This window comes from Myotis yumanensis, unplaced genomic scaffold (genome assembly GCF_028538775.1).
Source record: "Myotis yumanensis isolate MYYU_CA2020_CCGP unplaced genomic scaffold, mMyoYum1.0.hap1 SCAF_3, whole genome shotgun sequence".
In the NCBI taxonomy this organism is placed as follows: Eukaryota; Metazoa; Chordata; class Mammalia; order Chiroptera; family Vespertilionidae; genus Myotis; species Myotis yumanensis.
In genome coordinates, this window is record NW_027223754.1 from 38248115 (window position 1) to 38266923 (window position 18809).

Consider the following 18809-nt stretch of genomic DNA (forward strand, 5'->3'; position numbering starts at 1 on the left):
TAGCAGCATGGTGTAGGTAAAAATATCACATGCATTAAAAAAAATTCTTAATCCATTGCTTCTTAGGACTTGTTCCCCCTGAGACTGAAAGTCATCATCTGTGACATGGGGTAATGCTATTTTTCTTCTGAAAGCATTTTTATAGCATTATTGAATCAATCAAAACATGTGAATAGTCTTTGAAAACAATAAAGCTCCCAACAAGGAAATAGTATTCAATGACTATTGTATTTTAGGAGTACTATGGCATCTATTTTATCTAGCTTCTTTCATTTTCTATGGAAGCTTGCATTTTAGAGGTTGGATGAATAGGTACTTTTGGTCTGTTTTATTTGGTTAAGTTTTTATTTATATAAGTACATGTTTTTGGCTGGGTTGGTTTTCTTAGGAAACATCTATCACACATAAGCTTAATACAAAAAAAAGTTTAAAGTCTAATTTAGAATGGGGTTTAAAGAAAGGATAGAATGGGATTTAAGGAAAGAAAAGTAGAAAAGCTTGAAAATGCCTGTAGAAATAGGCCTGAGAGAAGTATATAGATTTGTAGGAATATTATTAAAATATAGCTCAAAGAGTGCCCAGCTAGTGTAACTCAGTGGTTGAGCATGGACCCATGAACCAGGAGGTCACAGTTCAATTCCCAGTCAGGGCACATGCCAGGATTGCAAGCTCAATCCCCAGTGTGGGCTGTGCAGGAGGCTGCCTATCAATAATATGATACCATTATAATTTAATCTAGTTAATAACAACAGGGAAGGAGCAAAGGGAAGGCCAAATATTATAGGCATGTCATTTGTGCAGCTTTGCCAGGAAGCTGCAGTTTAACATCCCCAGGTAGCCACCCATCTCTTCCCCACAGATTGTTGGGGGAAGTTACTAACAGGGGGGAGAACGGACTCATGCCCAGCCAAGTCTGGGTGAAATAGGGAAGGTACTTGTCTGTCAGTCATACCTGGGAGCAAGTCATTATGTATATGTAAAGATTTTTATATATTTGTGTCTATAAAATATGTATTAAAATCTATAAAGATACATTTTATATTAAATAAATTAAAGTAATTAATTGTTTAATATTTAATCCTTATAATAAATAATGTTCTTGCCATAATTTTAAAAGTCATGTCAATAAGTCATAAGAAACAAAGATATATAAATATCATATAATACATTAAAAATATATTTAATACATAAAATAATGTCTAAAGATACATATGTGTAGCTTAATACATGCATAACTTCTCTAAATGTCAAATCATATCTTTATTGACAAAAAACAAATAAACCCAAAACATGTTCATTTAAAATCTTGTTTCCTCTAGAAACTACTGAAGTAACAATTTCTGGCCCTTTAAGGATAAAGTAGAAACTACTTTGATAGTGGATATATAATTAAAATTACTGGCTCCTGTAATTAAATAAAATCTCTATATATATAACTATACTTTAGTTTGAAGTATATTCACAAGCAATTTACTATTTTTCTCCTTGTAGGGATTAGTTACAGTTCAATATTATAAATATTTGATTATGTAGAATTTCAGATAAGTAAAGCAAACCTAAATTTTCTACTTTTGAGTATTAAGTACAAATCCTTCTTTGTTTCAAAGTTTATAAGTATAAAATCTGCTAAAAGGCCAGAATTCTCTTCCCTTTATATGTAATCTTAAGAATGCTCTGCAGTTTTTGAAGTACCTGAGTAGTGTCATAACAATCATTAAAGGACATGATTGATTTAAAAACTATAAAAATGAGGGAAAGAAGCATAAATCTCTGCTGATTTCAGGATATACTCTAATAGACTACATCTCCAAAAAGTAAAAAAACTGAGAATGTGGGTTAAGTGGATCATTGGGATTCACACCTAAAGATATGGCTAATTAGGTTGAAACCTGTCAAGAAAAACTGAATAACTACTACCCTGGTCAGGATAACAACATTCAATTGGTACTTTTTGATTTAGTCATAGTTTATAAATATAGTTTCCAACTCAACTTGTATTTTACAAATCACTTCCCACCTCTATTATCTTATGTAATATTTGCAACAACAACAAAAAATCTTTGTGACTTGTTATTCTACAAGTAAGAACTTCTCAATTTAAGCCTGGAGAGCAATAGTCCAGGTTCGGGGTCATTACTAATAATGAAAAAGAACCGAATTTTTTGGTCACTCTGAAATTTTCCCTTTCAAACAGTAGAGCTGGTGCAGGTGCTGGTGCTAGGTACACAGGCATACATTAACCAAACATAGTTTTTATTTTTATTTAGTCACAGATTATACCAAAGATGATGCAGTAACTACATAAATGGAATTTATGGGATGTCACTTCCATATTCTTGCCTGTAGCCCAGGCTCATAACATACCGTAAAGGCTTTTCCAGGGATGAAACTCTAATCAAAATTCTGATTCAAATTGAATGCATATTTATACATGAAAATAAGTGCAATCCAAGTTTAATTTGGGGGTTCTTAGCATCTTAGGAATTTTGAAATCAGAGTAACAACCCCTCCCCTATTACCTTGGTTGGAAACCCTCAAAATTTATCTTACAACAGGGCTGGCAAAAATTTTTGGCGAAGGGTCATACAGAAACCATTTTCGGCTTTGCAGGCCATACAGTCTCTGTCTCAACAACTCATTTCTGAACTTCCTGGTGTGAATTTACAAAAACAGACAGCGGCTGCATTTGGCCCATGGACTGCAGTTTGCCAGCCACTAACATTCTCAAGTTCTTTGGTTATGGTTATGCTTAATTATCCGGGCTTCTGGCTGATTCCTTGGTTATAAATTAAGGAACTTGGGCCTTCTCTTCCCTCCGCCCTCCCCTTTTATCCTGAACCCAGAAGCCTACCTGTGTACATGATAATGGCTCATCAGGGTGTTTTCCTAAACAAAAACATTTCCCTTAGAAGAGGAATTCTGCTACCACTGTTAACAAAGTAAGTACACCACAGATGGTGCTTTCATTTCGAAAACAGCCACAACAGAAAAGGAGATACGAAATTTTTGTTTGGTTGTTATGTTTTCCTATTCTATGGTTTGATGATTTAGTTTGGCAGAGATACAAATTAATATTTAAGCTCCTGCTGGAACTCAACTGTTGTTGACTTGGTTGTTTTGGTGTTGGTGGTTCTAAATATAGACAGGCAAGATGAGAAAAGGATACACCACACTTTGTATCTATTTATCTCCCGCAGTTTTGAAGAGTGTATATGTAAGCTTACATTTAAATAAGCAGTCTCTTGTTATTACCGCCTGTTTTGGGGTGTTTCACTGGCACAATCATGATATTACTCCAAGTATGAAAACCACAAGTGAGGGTGGGGATGCATTGATGCCAAGCCACCTGGGGTTCCTTCTTCTTTTAGTACTTTTCTTGCCACTCTACATTGGAGGTCTCCGCTGGAGGCGCCTGGGCCCCAACTCAGCCCCCTGGTCCATGCTTTATTGAAAAACAAAAACAAGAACCAAGAAATAGTTGTCACCCTTGAAAGGAGTTGCTATCTAGAAACCTGTATCTCATACTTCCTTTAAAAAAATCAGTTCTATTGAAGATCTAAGGTTTTTATTTTCAAGTGAGAACCATTATTTCTACTATTTTCTCTGTCTCTTCCTCCAAGCCTGAGTAAGGGGACATTTATCCTCAGAAGGGTACTCTGATTATACCAGCTTGCTTCCACTCTTGTATCTTCCTGGATAGTATAGGCATTTGAGTTTATGGCTCCTGCTGTGTACATGATTCCTGGGGGTTTCATCAGTTACCATTATGTCATGTCCAACCTAGGGACTTTTCACTTCATCTATCTTTCTAGAGCATATTGTAGGACTCAAACACAAAACTAAAGTCATTAGTTGTACAATTACTATCAAGAGCATCTTTTTGTTTATGTTGGTGAATATCACTTTTCTCTTGCAAGGAATGCCTTTTGGAAGTTGTGCCAAGAAAAAGAAAAGATTTTCTCTTTTCCATAATTTTTATAACCTATAGCCATTTTAAAAAAATATATTTTATTGATTTTTTACAGAGAGGAAAGGAGAGGGATAGTTAGAAACATCGATGAGAGAGAAACATTGATCAGCTGCCTCCTGCACACTCCCTACTGGGGATGTGCCCGCAACCAAGGTACATGCCCTTGACCAGAATCGAACCTGGGACCCTTCAGTCGCAGGCAAACTCTCTGTCTACTGAGCCAAACCGGTTAGGGCTATAGCCATTTTCTTTTTGTTTTGGCTACAAGGAAGTTCAGAACTCAATTTATAACGTGTCATAATTCTGGTGATATTTCTCCTGTACTTTATGCATCCTTGACTATTGCATTAATACTAATTACTAAAATGAGCACACACATACACATGTTCTACAATTTTCAAGTCCATTTTGCAAGAGATTGGGCTTCAACACATCAGTATATAAGTGATATGTACACTAACTTCTCAAAGTCATCCTCCAAATTAACAACAGATTTTTATTTATAAAATAAATGGGGATTTTTTTTAGAATAAGTAGTGAGTACTTACTGTACACCACATTCTCTTCTAGATGTATAACACTAGAGGCCCAGTGCTCAAATTTGTGCACCAGTGGGGTCCCTTGGCCTGGCCTATGGGGTTGGACCGAAATTGGCTCTCCGACATCCCCCAAGGGGTCCCAGATTGCCAGAGAGCACAGCCCAGGCCAAGGGACCCCACTGGTGCATGATTGGGACCGGGGAGGAATACGGGAAGTTGGCCAGCCAGGGAGGGACCGCAGGAGGGCTCCAAGCGTGTCTGGCCCATCTCACTCAGTCCCGATCAGCTGGACCCCAGCAGCAAGCTAACCTACCGGTCAGAGCGTCTGACCCCTGGTGGTCAGTGCACGTCATAGTGACTGGTTGACCAGTTGACTGACTGCCCCCTGGTGGTCAGTGCACATCATAGCAAGCAGTTCAGTGGCCTTAACATATCATTAGCATATTATGCTTTGATTGGTTGAAGGGATGACTGGACCACCGGACACTTGGCATATTAGGCTTTTATTATATAGGATGTATTAATTCACTCAATCCTCCCAACCACTCTATTATTCTATGGTTTTGTACACTTTTTAGAGAGGCAGAAACTGAAGGCCAGAGATTAGTTTCTAATCAGGCTATGCCATTATTCCCTTGCTTATTTAAGAACCCTTCACATCTATCTCTTGCTTCTAAGAAATCTAGTCTGTTTATCAGAGTGTCCAAGATCCTTTGTCACATTTATCCAACCCATCTTCCTATCCAGTGCTGCCCCCACAAAGCCATAGTAATTGATTAATTATAGTTATCCAAATGTACCATGGCATTTCCCACCACTGTCCTTCACACTGCTTATTATACCTACCATCCTCTAGCATTCTGAAGGTAAGTCTATCACAGCAGATATTACACTGTACTGTCATTTTCTAATCACAAGACTTTTAACAAAATTCTTCCAGTGAAGAATCTTGTTTGCTTTGTATATGTTTATTTTGGTATATCTGATACTGAGCCCAATTGGGCTCATTGACTATTTACCTAAATTTTCATTTGCTGAAATATTGATATAATTGAAATAATATATTTTAGATTATAAGTGACGGGGAATTTTTTTTTTAGAATAAGTAGTCAGTACATACTGTACGCCACATTCTCTTCTAAATATATAACGTATATTAATTCACTCAATCCTCCAAACCATTCTATTATCCTATGGTTTTGTACTTTTTTTAGAGAGGCAGAAACTGAAGGCCAGAGATTAAGTAATTTCCCAAAGGACACAGCTGGTAAGAAGTGGGGCCAACGTTGAGCCCCAGGAGATCTGGCTGCACAGATGGTGTTCATAGTCACTTTACTGCCTCCCATTTATGTATATTTGTCCCTTATGACACCTAATAAATAATAACTAATCTTAATTTTAATTAAGTACTTCTGGGAATGCAGGGATTCCTTCTGTGCTCCAGTAATTGATGAGCAGATTGATTTCTTGAAAAGTCTAGAGAAGTCTAACAAAATGTATTAGGTAATAGTGTCCTTGAATATAGTACATTTGTGCATATATTAGTTATTTAACCAAGAAGAAAGAAGACTGAAAATATACTGACCAGTCTCCACCATCACAAGCAACTAAAGGAATGGCTCTCGTTGTAGGAGACAGAAAGAATCACCTCTGGCACAGCTCACAGAAAGGGGATGTGGAATTGGCTACCTGAGAATATTAAGATGCAATATTTTATCTACTAGTAAAAAGACTTAGTGTCAGATGTCATTAGGGTATACTCAGAGAAAGTGATTTCTTCCACATCAACTGTGTTCCTTCTCTTTCATATTCAACGTAGTCAACTTAGAGTGAAGACAATACATTTCCAATTTGCTGATGGTAATGCAAGCATTATCCTCCATGTTTCTTACATTATGGCAGCGGGGATCAGATAAGACTAAAGGTTGACTACCCCATGGATCTGAATTTCCAAAGCTGGAGGCCCTGGTTTCTCTAGATAAAAGTCAGTCGTCAATGATCCTATCAATAAGGTGAGCCAGGCTTTGGGCAAAGAGCTGGTTTCCCAGAAGGCAGGTGCCAGCTCCTCTGATCCCTGAATGACCTCAGCTTGAATCAGCTTTTACCAATCCCACTTCAGCTGGATTTGAGATGTTTTAACTAATAAGTAATATAAGTAATATGCTTGTTTGCCTTGGTATATATCTCAATAAAAAGATAAATCTCTTCTGTTTGTCCTAGAAGATGCACTTTCAACATATATATATATATATATATATATATATATATATACATATCTACACTAATAAAAGAGAAACATGATAATTAGCATACTACCGCTACCCTTCCCATTGGCTAATCAGCATATCCTTATGCAAATTAACTGTCAGCCAAGATGGCGGCTGGCAGCTATGCACTGAAGCGAGCAGGGAGGCTTGCTTGCTTCAGTGACAGCGAACTCCAACGTTCCCCGCCTGCCGCTGTCGGCCTCTCAGCTGCAACTCTAAGCAACTATGTACTATGTTGCAAATAAGAAGCAAAACAAAACCCCAGAAACCGGCTTTCATTCAGCCGGGCTTCAGCCAGCCAGACCGCAACATTGTATCGATGCTTTCAGCAGTGAGGCCTCAGAGCTAAAGCTGGCCCAGAATAAAAAAAAAAAAAAAAGAAAAAAAAAGGAGCAGTTGGGAACTTCAGTCACCCGCTTCCGGAAAACAGCCCTCAGCCCCTCAGCCAGACTGGCCAGGCACCCCAGTGGGGACCCCCACCCTGATCCAGGACACCCTTCAGGGCAAACCAGCCGGCCCCCACCCGTGCACCAGACTTCTATCCTATATAGTAAAAGGGTAATATGCCTCCCAGCACCGGGATCAGTGGAGCAGCGAGGCTCCCAGCACTGGGATCAGCGTGACATGGGGCAGCGCCCAAACACCCTGATCGCCCTGAGGCTGGCTCTGTGAGTGACAGGGGACAGCGCCCCAACCCCCTAATCGGCCCTGCTCTGTGCGTGACAGGGGGTGGCGCCGCAACCTCCCCATCGACCCTGCCTTGAGTGTGACGGGGCGGTGCCCCAACCCCCCAATTGGCCCTACCCTGAGCGTGACTGAGGGTGGCATTGCAACGTCCCGATCCGCCCTGCTCTGTGCATGACGGGGCGGCGCCCCAACTCCCCAATTGGCCCTGCTCTGAGCCTGACCAGGGGCTGCACCTAGGGATTGGGTGTGCCCTCTGCCACCCAGGAGCAGGCCTAAGCAAGCAGGTCGTTATCTCCTGAGGGGTCCCAGACTGCGAGAGGGCAGAGGCCAGGCTGGGGACCCCCCCCCCCCCCAAGTGCACAAATTTTTGTGCACCGGGCCTCTAGTATATATATATAAAAGCCTAATCAATGGAACAACTGGATGACTGGCCTGTAGCTATGCTGTACACTGACCAGGGAGAAGACGCTCAACGCAGGAGCTGTCCTCTGGTGGTTAGTGCACTCCCACAGTGGGAGCACCACTCAGCCAGAAGCCAGGCTCACAACTGGTGAGCGCAGCTGCAGTTGCAGCTGCGAAAGCCTCTCCTGCCTCTGTAGCACCTCTACCGAGCAGCAGAGGTGGTGGCAGCAGCAGGCACAGTGGGGCCGGGATGAGGGTGAGCTGTGCCTTGCCCCAGCTTGGGCTCCTCCCCAACCTCTTGCGCTTCCCGCACTGCTACATCCTTTGGGGGATGTTGGACTGCCACAGGGGATGGTACCCAAACTGGCAGTCTGACATCCCCCTAGGGGTCCCAGATTGCGAGAGGGCGCAGTCCAGGCTGAGGGACCCCACTGGTGCATGAATCTGTGCACTGAACCTCTAGTATATTATATTTATTAGTCTTTTTGAGGATAAGCCAGATTTACAGTGTTTCATTTTATTTCCTCACCACAAATGTATGAACAAGCACCCTTTTGCTAGTCTTTCCTCTGAGGCGGGTCTGGAGATTGACTGGGAGAGACTGTTATTTATTAGTGAGAGATCTAATAAGAGCGTATTTGGAGAAATAGAACTTAGTAGAAGGCCAGAACATTTATTTCAACAGGATCGTCATCAAGCCTGAGGTGGAATCATCTAGAACAGTGGTTCTCAACCTTCCGGCCCTTTAAATACAGTTCCTCATGTTGTGACCCAACCATAAAATTATTTTCGTTGCTACTTCATAACTGTAATGTTGCTACTGTTATGAATTGTAATGTAAATATCTGATATGCAGGATGGTCTTATGCGACCCCTGTGAAAGGGTCGTTTGACCGCCAAAAGGGTCGCAACCCACAGGTTGAGAACCGCTGGTCTAGAAGAAGTGAAGGTCTACATAATTCCTTTAGAAGGAGGCTAAGCCTACCTTTTGGCTATTCTGATATCATCAAAGTAATCATTGGATTTTTCATTTTTGTCATGAAAAGCATCTTCTTCTTGGCAAACTATTTGCTTCCAGTGAATTAGTTAGAGTTACGGGTCACTCTGAATAAATTATAACCTGCAAGAGATACTAGTTGATAATTCATACTCTCCTGGGAAATATTGAAGGAAAGTTTCTACTGGCAATAATGTCACATTCCTTATTATGGTTACATAACTTTAACTCTTAAAAGTTTTATTTTTTAGACTGTAAAGAATGTTTTTTTTAGAATGTGTATAGAAAATTACTTTTTAAAAGAAAAATGAAAGTTAGTGTTTTTTTTCTGTAGTCATAAAAACCTATTAAGGTAAAAAATTTTCCAAGTACAGTGATATTTTAAAAAAAATTAATGACAAAACTCTCTTTTGCATATATATTAGCACAGTGTTCAGCCTATTTAAAATAGCCATAAAAAAAAGTTAAGTGACTTTCCAGGCCTACAACTACAGAGGTTGAATTTTTAAATTAATTTTAATAGAGGTCTATCAGAAATGTCTTTGTAGGTTAAATCTCAGAAGTAAAAGTCATCTATGGGTATTTGTGTTATTAATGATAATCATAAAATAGTGAAGCTTTGTGCTACTCATCAGTCAATATAGATCATGGCATTGAGAGTTATAGCATTTAACTCATTGTTTTCAGTTAGGGCACCTTTGGATATTTTTCTCCAATGTGGCTCCAAACCATGGAATTGGGTCATTATTTTCATCTCTGTCACTATGACCAGATAGCACACCTGGACTCTGCTCTAGGAGCTAGTTGGTGTGCCAGCTGATTGTTATGATTTTAGTTTGGGGTTTCCATTTGTCTCTTTGTTGGTAAAATGTATCACCCTATAGTATCAGTGATCTAATGAACAAGTGGACGCTGTTAGGGTATCATATACTGTCCCTATGGATTACAAACACCTGAAATATATACCTGGTATTTGCTATTTGTTTAGTGTATTGTGGATATGATACTGCATTGTGGTCTTCTTTCTGGTTATACACTGATTGCATTGTCTTTTTGTTTAAAAGATTTTGAGTTTGCTTATGCCTTCTATTTTCTTATTAAAGAACACCTGTACCCTTGTCTATAAATATATTCTTGATAACAGCAGCTCCTCTATTCATTGTGTATTGCATATTGGGAAAAGTGTATGGATAAGTCATGCATGTAGGAAGAGGTGCGTCTGGCCATCCCTGCCCCAGAGCTGACTCCTTCAACTTGGTGGACAAACTGCTGGAGAAGAGAAGAGAAACCACCGTGAAACCCCTGTTTCTTCCTCTAACTTTCTTTTCTTCCTTTTCTCTTGGCAGGAACTTTTTACCCCTGAATGCAAGTTTAAAGAATCTGTTTTTGAAAATTATTATGTAATCTACTCGTCCATGCTGTACAGACAACAAGAATCTGGTAGAGCCTGGTTTTTGGGTTTGAATAAAGAAGGGCAAGTTATGAAAGGAAACAGAGTAAAGAAAACGAAACCAGCAGCTCATTTTCTACCCAAGCCATTGGAAGGTGAGTGTTCTGTGTGTATTATACTTATCAGATTTAGTACACATTTATTCTTCACATTGATAGCTCTGCTCTGCTGTGGCCACAGGAACCCTCGGGAAATGCTCTTTATTGACTTGTATGGTGGTTGCACAGGTGTCTACTTAAGTTGTACATTTAAGAGTTGTACACTTTATTGTGTATAGGTATATCTGTGGCAGTATTTGTATATAGACACATGTATACACATTTTGAGAGAATGTATACACATATATAATCCATTAATTTAAAAAATTCCAGCAAAACTCCATCTCTGTCTACTTCTAAAGTCGCAAATCCTCACTGCCCTAACCTCTTTGTCCCTAGAAAATTTTAATTAACTTTAACATTTTAAAAATTTGTAATAACATTACAAATCTGTGACTGTGATAATAGATATATTAGAAAAACTTAGTTTTGAGTATTACAGAATAAATACACTTGCCCATTTTTATGTTATCTAGATTAAAGTAAAACCATATTCTTGTGAATTATTATAAATACAGAAAATGAAGAGTCAATAAATTGTCCTTTAAAGAACTTACTGATTTACGTATCTTCCTTCAAAGCTGCATAATTGTTTAGTATTCTTAGTTGTGGTGTTACCTTCTTTTACAGTCTCCTGTAAACAGTGAAGGCATTTAATTTTATCAGATTCTCAGAGTGCAAGCTATAAACTTTTGTTAATTAATCAGAAATATCTGCACCTTTTTCATCAACGATTCTGCCAGAGTGTCATTTACTTTTATCTATATAAATTTATTTGAGAACTACAAAAAATTGATATCGAGGCTTTTCACAAGTGTTTTCTATTTAAATACTTTTGTTTATTTTTCACAGAAAATTAGATCTACAATAACTAAATAAACGTTTTAAACTAGTTTAGAAGGTTTGATTTTCTGTTTGTTTTTTTATTCCTACAGGAAAGCCTTAACTGTAAAGAAAAAATCCACATTAGTTTTATAATCTATATTCTTTACATAGGAATAAGATAATTTGAAATATTGAAAGTTAAATATTAATTATATGTCAATGTATAATTAGCTTTCAATTTGCCTAAGTTTGGAAAACTACTCTTATTGATTAATACCATCTTTATAATTTCAATGATGTTGACTTCCTATCACCCTTAACTAAATTTGCCTCGAGAACAAGTCATTAAAACCCAAATGATTAACCAGCAGGGCCTATCTAGGAAAAGAAAAATTGTTCCAGAGTCTGAAAAATTAGTAAATTATTCTCATTACTAGTTTATGATAAATCATAAGATAAATTAGAGGATAAATAAGGAATTAGAGGGTTTCTCTGTTGTTCTAAAATAACATCTCTATATTTGCTTCAATCTTTTGTTTTTAAAATATTTTTATTGATTTCAGAGAGGAAAGGAGAAGGAGAGAGAGACAGAAACATTAATGATTAGAGAGAATCATTGATTGGCTGCCTCCTGCACGCCCCCCCACTGGGGATGGACCTGCAACCTGGGCTTGAGCCCTGATGGTGAATCAAACCATGACCTCCAGGTTCATAGGTCAAGCTCAACCACTGAGCCACACTGGTGGGTTTGCTTTACTCTTTTAAATAAATTTTGAAACCATCAGACTTACCAATATTTAAAAGCAAGTGAAAAATTTAAAGACTGTCAATGGAAGCTCTAAAGAAATTTTGATTTGTTCACTTCGTCGCTTTGTTTCTTTATATTAACTTTTTTAATATGGACAGTTAAGAATTGACTAAATTTCTAAAAATTTGTTTCTTAGCTGCATAAATGTAATGAAAACCAAGAAAGTCCCTTATGTTTCTCTTACCTGAAGCAAACTCTAGAAATCAGATCTTTGGTATAACCAACAAGAAATATCTTGAGAGTTTAAAGGTGTGGTATAATAATATCACTTGTATTTCAATCACACACTGAACTGTTTTGTGTGCATGTGTTGTTTATATGTATATATGAGAAAGAGAGAAACAGTATTTTTAAATAATTAGCAGATAGAAGTACTCTAAAATAAACAATTAAGGGTGTAATGGAGTAACAGAGGTTATCACATAGTGCAATTGACAGAGGAAATTAATTTCAAGCTTTCAAGACCCATACAGCATATAAATTATATCATTGGAATGTTAGGACAAATTAGCTACTTAATTAATCATTACTGCTCTGGGACATTCATATCTCTTATACAGTTTCATGTTAGACAATCAAGGTTAATGCTCTGATGCTGTTGTCTCCTAACTGAATTGGTAAGCAGTTGGAAAGTGCTTCAAGGACTGTGGATGAATCTCTTTTACCACCTTGCCAAGTCATCTATATAATAAAGAGCCAGTTTTGTAATCACTGATTACCACCAAAGGCTCGTCCAGACCAGAAGTGAGTGCTGGGTTGCCTGGTGACCCAGCACTGACTGCAGCCACTGTGGGCACCACGACCTAGCACTGACTGCCTAGGGGGCTGTGGATCAGGCCCAGAGAGAGGCCTGCAGAGAGAGAGGCAGGGTCTGATCCGTAGCCTCTGTGGCAGCCCTTGATCAGAACTTGCCTCTCTTTCTCTCCCAGCCTGGCCAACAGCCAAGTCTCCATTTCTCTCCAGGCCTCCACCAGGGCTGCTGATCAGCCCCACCTTTCTGATCAGGCCCCATTGATAGGCTGAGAGACGCTGACTGGCATAGAAACTGACCAATCAGAACCAAATCTGGGTGAATGTAAGGAGCCAATGGCTGTCTAGGACAGGGGTGGGCAAACTTTTTGACTCGAGGGCCACAATGGGTTCTTAAACTGGACCGGAGGGCCAGAACAAAAGCATGGATGGAGTGTTTGTGTGAACTAATATAAATTCAAAGTAAACATCATTACATAAAAGGGTACGGTCTTTTTTTTTCTTTTAGTTTTATTCATTTCAAACGGGCCAGATCCGGCCCGAGGGCCATAGTTTGCCCATGGCTGGTCTGGGAGGTGGAGCTTTTGACTCTGACTGACATAGAAACTGACCAATCAGAACCAAATCTGGGTCAACTGTGAGGAGCCAATGGCTGCCTAGGAGGCAGAGTTGTTGACGCTGACTGGCATAGAAACTGACCAATCAGAACCAAATTGGCCGGCAGAGGAGGGCAGTTGGGGTGAGATCATGCCTGCAGGGGAGGGCAGTTGGGAGCGAGATCAAGCCCGCAGGGGAGGGCAGTTAGGGGTGATCAAGCAGGCAGAGGCAGTTAAGGGTGATCAGGCCGGCAGGGGAGAGCAGTTGGTGGCGAGATCAGACTGGCAGGGGATGGCAGTTAGGGGTGATCAGGCCTGCAGGGGAGGGCAGTTGGGGGCAACCAGGCTGGCAGGGGAGGGCAGTTGGGGGCTCAATCAGGCCAGCAGGGGAGGGCAGTTAGGGGCAATCAGGCAGGCAGGCAGAGGCAGTTGGGGGTGAGGTCAGGCCGGCAGGGGAGGGGAGTTGGGGACTCAATCTGGCCGGCATGGGAGGGCAGTTAGGGGCAATCAGGCAGGCAGGCAGAGAGGTTATGGGTGATCAGGCAGGCAGGCAGAGGGGTTAGGGGCAATCAGGTAGGCAGGCAGGTGAGTGGTTAGGAGCCAGCAGTCCCAGATTGTGAGAGGGATCGGACCTAAACCGGCGGTCAGACATCCCCCAAAGGGCCCCCAATTGGAGTGGGTGCAGGCTGGGCTGAGGGAACTCCCCCTCTGTGCACGAATTTCATGCACCGGGCCTCTAGTTTAATATAGGTCTGATGTACACAAGCACTTTCAAATATGTGTGCTACTAAAAAAATCACATGATTTATTGATGCAAAAGGTAAAATTTTACCACCTTGAACATGGAGAATATATGTAGTAGTTCTTCCTAACTAAACATAAGGTCTCTTCATAAAGTACAGTAAGACCACACTTAACGTTATCTATAAGTTCATGGAAACTGAAATTTTAAGCAAAACAGCATTTAATGAAACTAATTTAAGATAATCGGTATAAACAAAAGTTCCCACTGCATATTTCTGGTCACAAAAATATCACCAAACTTCTAAATAAAGACCCATTACACTTTTAAGATTAAACAATGAAATAAATGTGAGCTATACATACATTTAAGAAAGATGAATAAAAACAAGAAAATTCTTTTCCAACCCACTTATTCCAGTTCAGGGTCAAGGATGGCGGAGCCTATCCCTGCAGCTCAGTGCCCAAGTTGGGACCCACCCCTTCATCACAGGAGTCCTCACACCCACCTCCACTCCCTCAGACTGGGACTGTGTAGCCACCCCAGCCCACCTCATGTGCACATCTTTGGGATGCAGGAGGAACCAGAGTCCCCGGAGAAAGCCCACACAGACATGGGGAGAATGTGCACACTCCACACAGATAGTAGCCCCAGCTGGGAATCAATTTTTTCCCATCAACATTATAATGAAATGAACTGGAACCAAATTACATTATTCTAGGACCTGCTGCATCATAAACTTTCAAAAGCCGAAAAAAGCAGGTTGGGTGGATCTAATACACTGTGTTTCTGATGGCAGATGATTTTAACTCACCTAGTTTTCCCCAACAATCAGTCGTTCTTAAATATTTCCCCCAGGATTCCTGATAATCATTTTCCAAAAAGCCACATGAACTCTTGCGATTAACTGTGTGGCCAGACACTATTCAGGCAATTTCTCAGAGCTTACCAGATGTCAGTCCCACTTGCTCTCTTACCATTTTGTGCTTCTGCCTTGTATGACATCACTTATTAGATGTTTAATAATATATCAGAAAATGAGGCATAAAAATAGAAAATGCCACACAGTTGCCTTCAGTTATTTAAGGGTCTCTTCATTATCCCGGGGGAGAAAATATAAACAATGACCTTTGAAGGCCCTGATTAGGGAAAGCGAGTTCTTTGTTATTGCTTTGTATAGCTTGGATGTTGACACTAGTGTGACTATGTTGCTTTTGAACCACTTGAGAGAAAAGTAATTTAATGATCTAGGGTGTAAATACTTGACAAGATGAATAAGAATGCGTGGTTCAAGTGTTGACAGTGTGCAGTGTGAGGGAAGTTTGAGTTTTCCTTGCTATGCAAAGAGAATTAGATTTAAGCTTGCCATTCTCCTACTGTACATCCTGTGTGTGTGTGTGTGTGTGTGTGTGTGTGTCATATCTTAGGCCCTCAAAAAGGCTATGTCTCCCATTTAAACCTTCTTTCCTGGACAAACATCCATGCACACCTATGTACATGTTTTAGTTATATAAGCCAGAGAATGTGAAGGTAGTTATATCTTCTATTTGGGGGCGGGAAATGACTGCTTTAAAACAGGTATCCCTCCCACTGGCATGGCTTTGCTTCAGGGAAACAGGACAGGGCAAACTGCTGCGGTGTGTACGTGTACTGATTCTTGAACTGAGCTTGGTAACATTTCCTTTTCCTCTTTTCTTTATGCCCTCCTTCCTGTCACTAGTTGCCATGTACCGAGAACCGTCTTTGCATGACGTTGGAGAAACGGTCCCGAAAGCTGGGGTGACGCCAAGTAAAAGCACAAGTGCGTCTGCAATAATGAATGGAGGCAAACCAGTCAACAAAAGTAAGACGACATAGCCAGATCCTCACAGGTGTTGTGACTTACTGGTCCCGAGCACAGCTGAGCGATGTACCCTTGCCAGACATTTCTGCTCCCGTGGCCGAGGAGCAGCTGGAAGTAAGCGGATGCTTGCTCTCTGCTGTCTCGAACTTCTTGGTTGCAAGAGGATCAATCTCAACCTGTTGCGCCTCCCACAACAAGAAGACACCTGGACAACCAGCTAAACTCAGACCATGGAATGCCCTACCAGATATGGAATGCCTTTTTAATATCTTTTCTGTGACTGTGACACTTCATGTGAATGACATACTTCACAAGTACACTCGATACCTTGCCTGCTGACAGCTACCCATAATCCTTTTTGAGTCCTGTTTCAGCAACATCCATGTGTTTAAGTTCACTTTTGTAGCACACAGATACTATTGAGTAATTTCTAGGTAGAAGCTGTAAACCTGTGCTATTATGGATTTCTCTCCTTCCCGTTTTTACAGGGCTGCTCGCTCCACTGTCCGTGACCTTTTGCAGGGACTGTGCTCCTCCAAATCTTACTTGTTGCAGTTGGCTTAGTTCGGAGAGCGATCAGGGAATCAGGAAGCCTTCTAAACCTATTATTACAAAACGCATCATAAAGATTAAGAGTGTTGTCTCTGGCTCACACTATCAATTAAACACACATATACGCTCCGTTCAGTGGCAGGTACTGTGCTCCTGAGGTCGGCGTTGCCGGGGTGAGAAGTGGGTCAAACACAGTCCGTGGGAAGTTCTCTCCGATATGTGTTTGACACCCCCCTCTAGTTTCTTTGTGTGTGTGTGTGTGTGTGTGTTTTATACATATCACAAGCTTACTGGTAATGGTAACATTTGCCTTGCCCAGCGAGCAAGACCCACTGGTTTTTGAGAAAGTGGGTCCAAAGAACTCTGTAGGCCTTGTAGGCCTGATTAAGGTTCATTTTTTTTTTCATCTACTAATCCTCATTATTTGGAAAAAGAGAAAAACAAACAAACAAACACAACAATTACAACCTACAAGAGTGCGCTACCTGAATCCATTTCAGATATAATCCTTCCTATTTCTAATGAACCGAATTTATTGCCATCCCGGGTTTTGGCTGCGTTCCACTCATACTCGGCAGAGCGTGGGCAAGGCGGCTGTTGTGTTCTTTTCTGAAGCAGCAAAGCAAACCTTCGTTATAACTTAGACTTTAATATTTTTGGTGTTTAATGACAAGTTTTTAAACTGGACACATTAGGAAATAATATTTTTTTTTTTTTTTTTTAGCTCAGCATGCTGAGTCAGGTACTGTGTATTTCACCAGTCCATACCTCCAACTCAGCTTCTTGGGGCCCAAGTTGCCCGAGGGCCGGGAGGGAGGTGCCTTGCCACGATCTCAGAATGCAGTCTGTTGAATTGTTCTAGATCACACTAAAGGCAAACCAACACGTTCAAACGTCAGGTTTTCGGTCCGTTCAACCAATTTGCTTTTGTTTTATTTGCTTTCTTAATTTCCTTTTAAATAACTGAGCTTAGGGAAGACAACTACCGAGAAAGGCCGCGAATATTGACTACACAGTGAAGAAACTACGCAAAATGTTCAATATTGGATATAAAGAGTTTCAAAATGTTTAATACTAAACTGTTTGGAAATATATTTGTTAACTCTGTGTGTAGTTAATAAAATTCAATGTTTTGTTCTTGGAAGAGTTAATTGAGACCAAACTGAACCTCATTTATAGAAAACTATATGTGGGATCATTATCCTGGCCTCTTGTTATTATTTCCATGGGGGAGGGTGACCCAGTCGCCATTTACCCACATTTGCACTGTATTTACTGGGAAATTATTTTGTCACTGCTTTTCTAAGTCTCCATGACAGCCCTTGCCCAGCATTTTAAAATATTGTCCTGCTTAGCTTATTAAAGGTTTAGTATAAATTTAACTGTTTATGCTTATTTCATTTTCATATCAAATTCCATTTTAATAAAATAAAAAGTTAGCATAATGTTTGAGTAGATTTATTGTTGATTATGGTAAAGTACAAATACAAAAAAAATGGTTCCTTAGACCATTCTTGATTTCTTGTTACACCATTTTAATGCCTATTTTTTTAACAGGATAAGTTAAAAGATATTAGATGAATTTCATTAACTAATTATTTAGGGAATGCATATAATTCATAACATGTGGCAAACTATGAATAATTTAACTTGAAATTCCAATTAGATGGGCTTTCCCTACCCCACCCCACCCCAACACACACATCAAGCAACCCCACCAATTTGCTTTTGGTAATCAGACCTCATTTGATGGTTTTGTTTCCCCTGCAAGCCTGTGTAATGGTTAAAATTAAGACAATATTTATTTTCTAAATAACTGAGATTTATGTACACACCTGTTTTGTTTTTTATATGAGTTGTCTATATGGGCCTTTATCCCTATGAATGGATGTCAAAATACTTTCTTCCAAAATATGTTTAGACATATTGCAGGGGGGTCTTTGTTATTTGTAAATTAGTCTGATCACTTCCTTTGTGTCTGGTCTCATCTGTTGCACGGGACAAGGGCAGCACGGATGGACTGCATGTAATAGGGCCTGGATATCAAGAACTGTTAGTATGTATTTCTCAGTTTACATACAGAGAGTGTGTCTGCTTTGTACAGTTTCTGTGTTTAATATCATTTGTTATATTCACCAATACAACACACTGAATAAAATATTTATAGGAAGGCATATTATAAAACATCAAACAACTTTATGTAATGAAATGGCATTGCATCACCCACAAATATAGACATGTCATGTAAATAAGTTGGTAAACTCAATTTCCCCCTTTATTGTG

At 39.9% G+C, this 18809-nt stretch overlaps 1 protein-coding gene across 3 annotated transcripts in view; it reads left to right on the plus strand.

The window, feature by feature from the left end:
- The window catches only part of FGF14 (fibroblast growth factor 14), a 552631-nt gene extending 534723 nt beyond the window's left edge, over positions 1-17908 (plus strand). For all 3 annotated transcript variants that reach the window (XM_070408635.1, XM_070408637.1, XM_070408636.1), the window contains exons 4-5: positions 10209-10407; positions 15852-17908. In XM_070408635.1, the coding sequence (XP_070264736.1) occupies positions 10209-10407; positions 15852-15988 (336 nt within the window). In that variant the 3' untranslated portion in view covers positions 15989-17908. The remainder of the gene's footprint in view (positions 1-10208; positions 10408-15851) is intronic.
- The last annotated feature ends 901 nt before the right edge of the window (positions 17909-18809 follow it).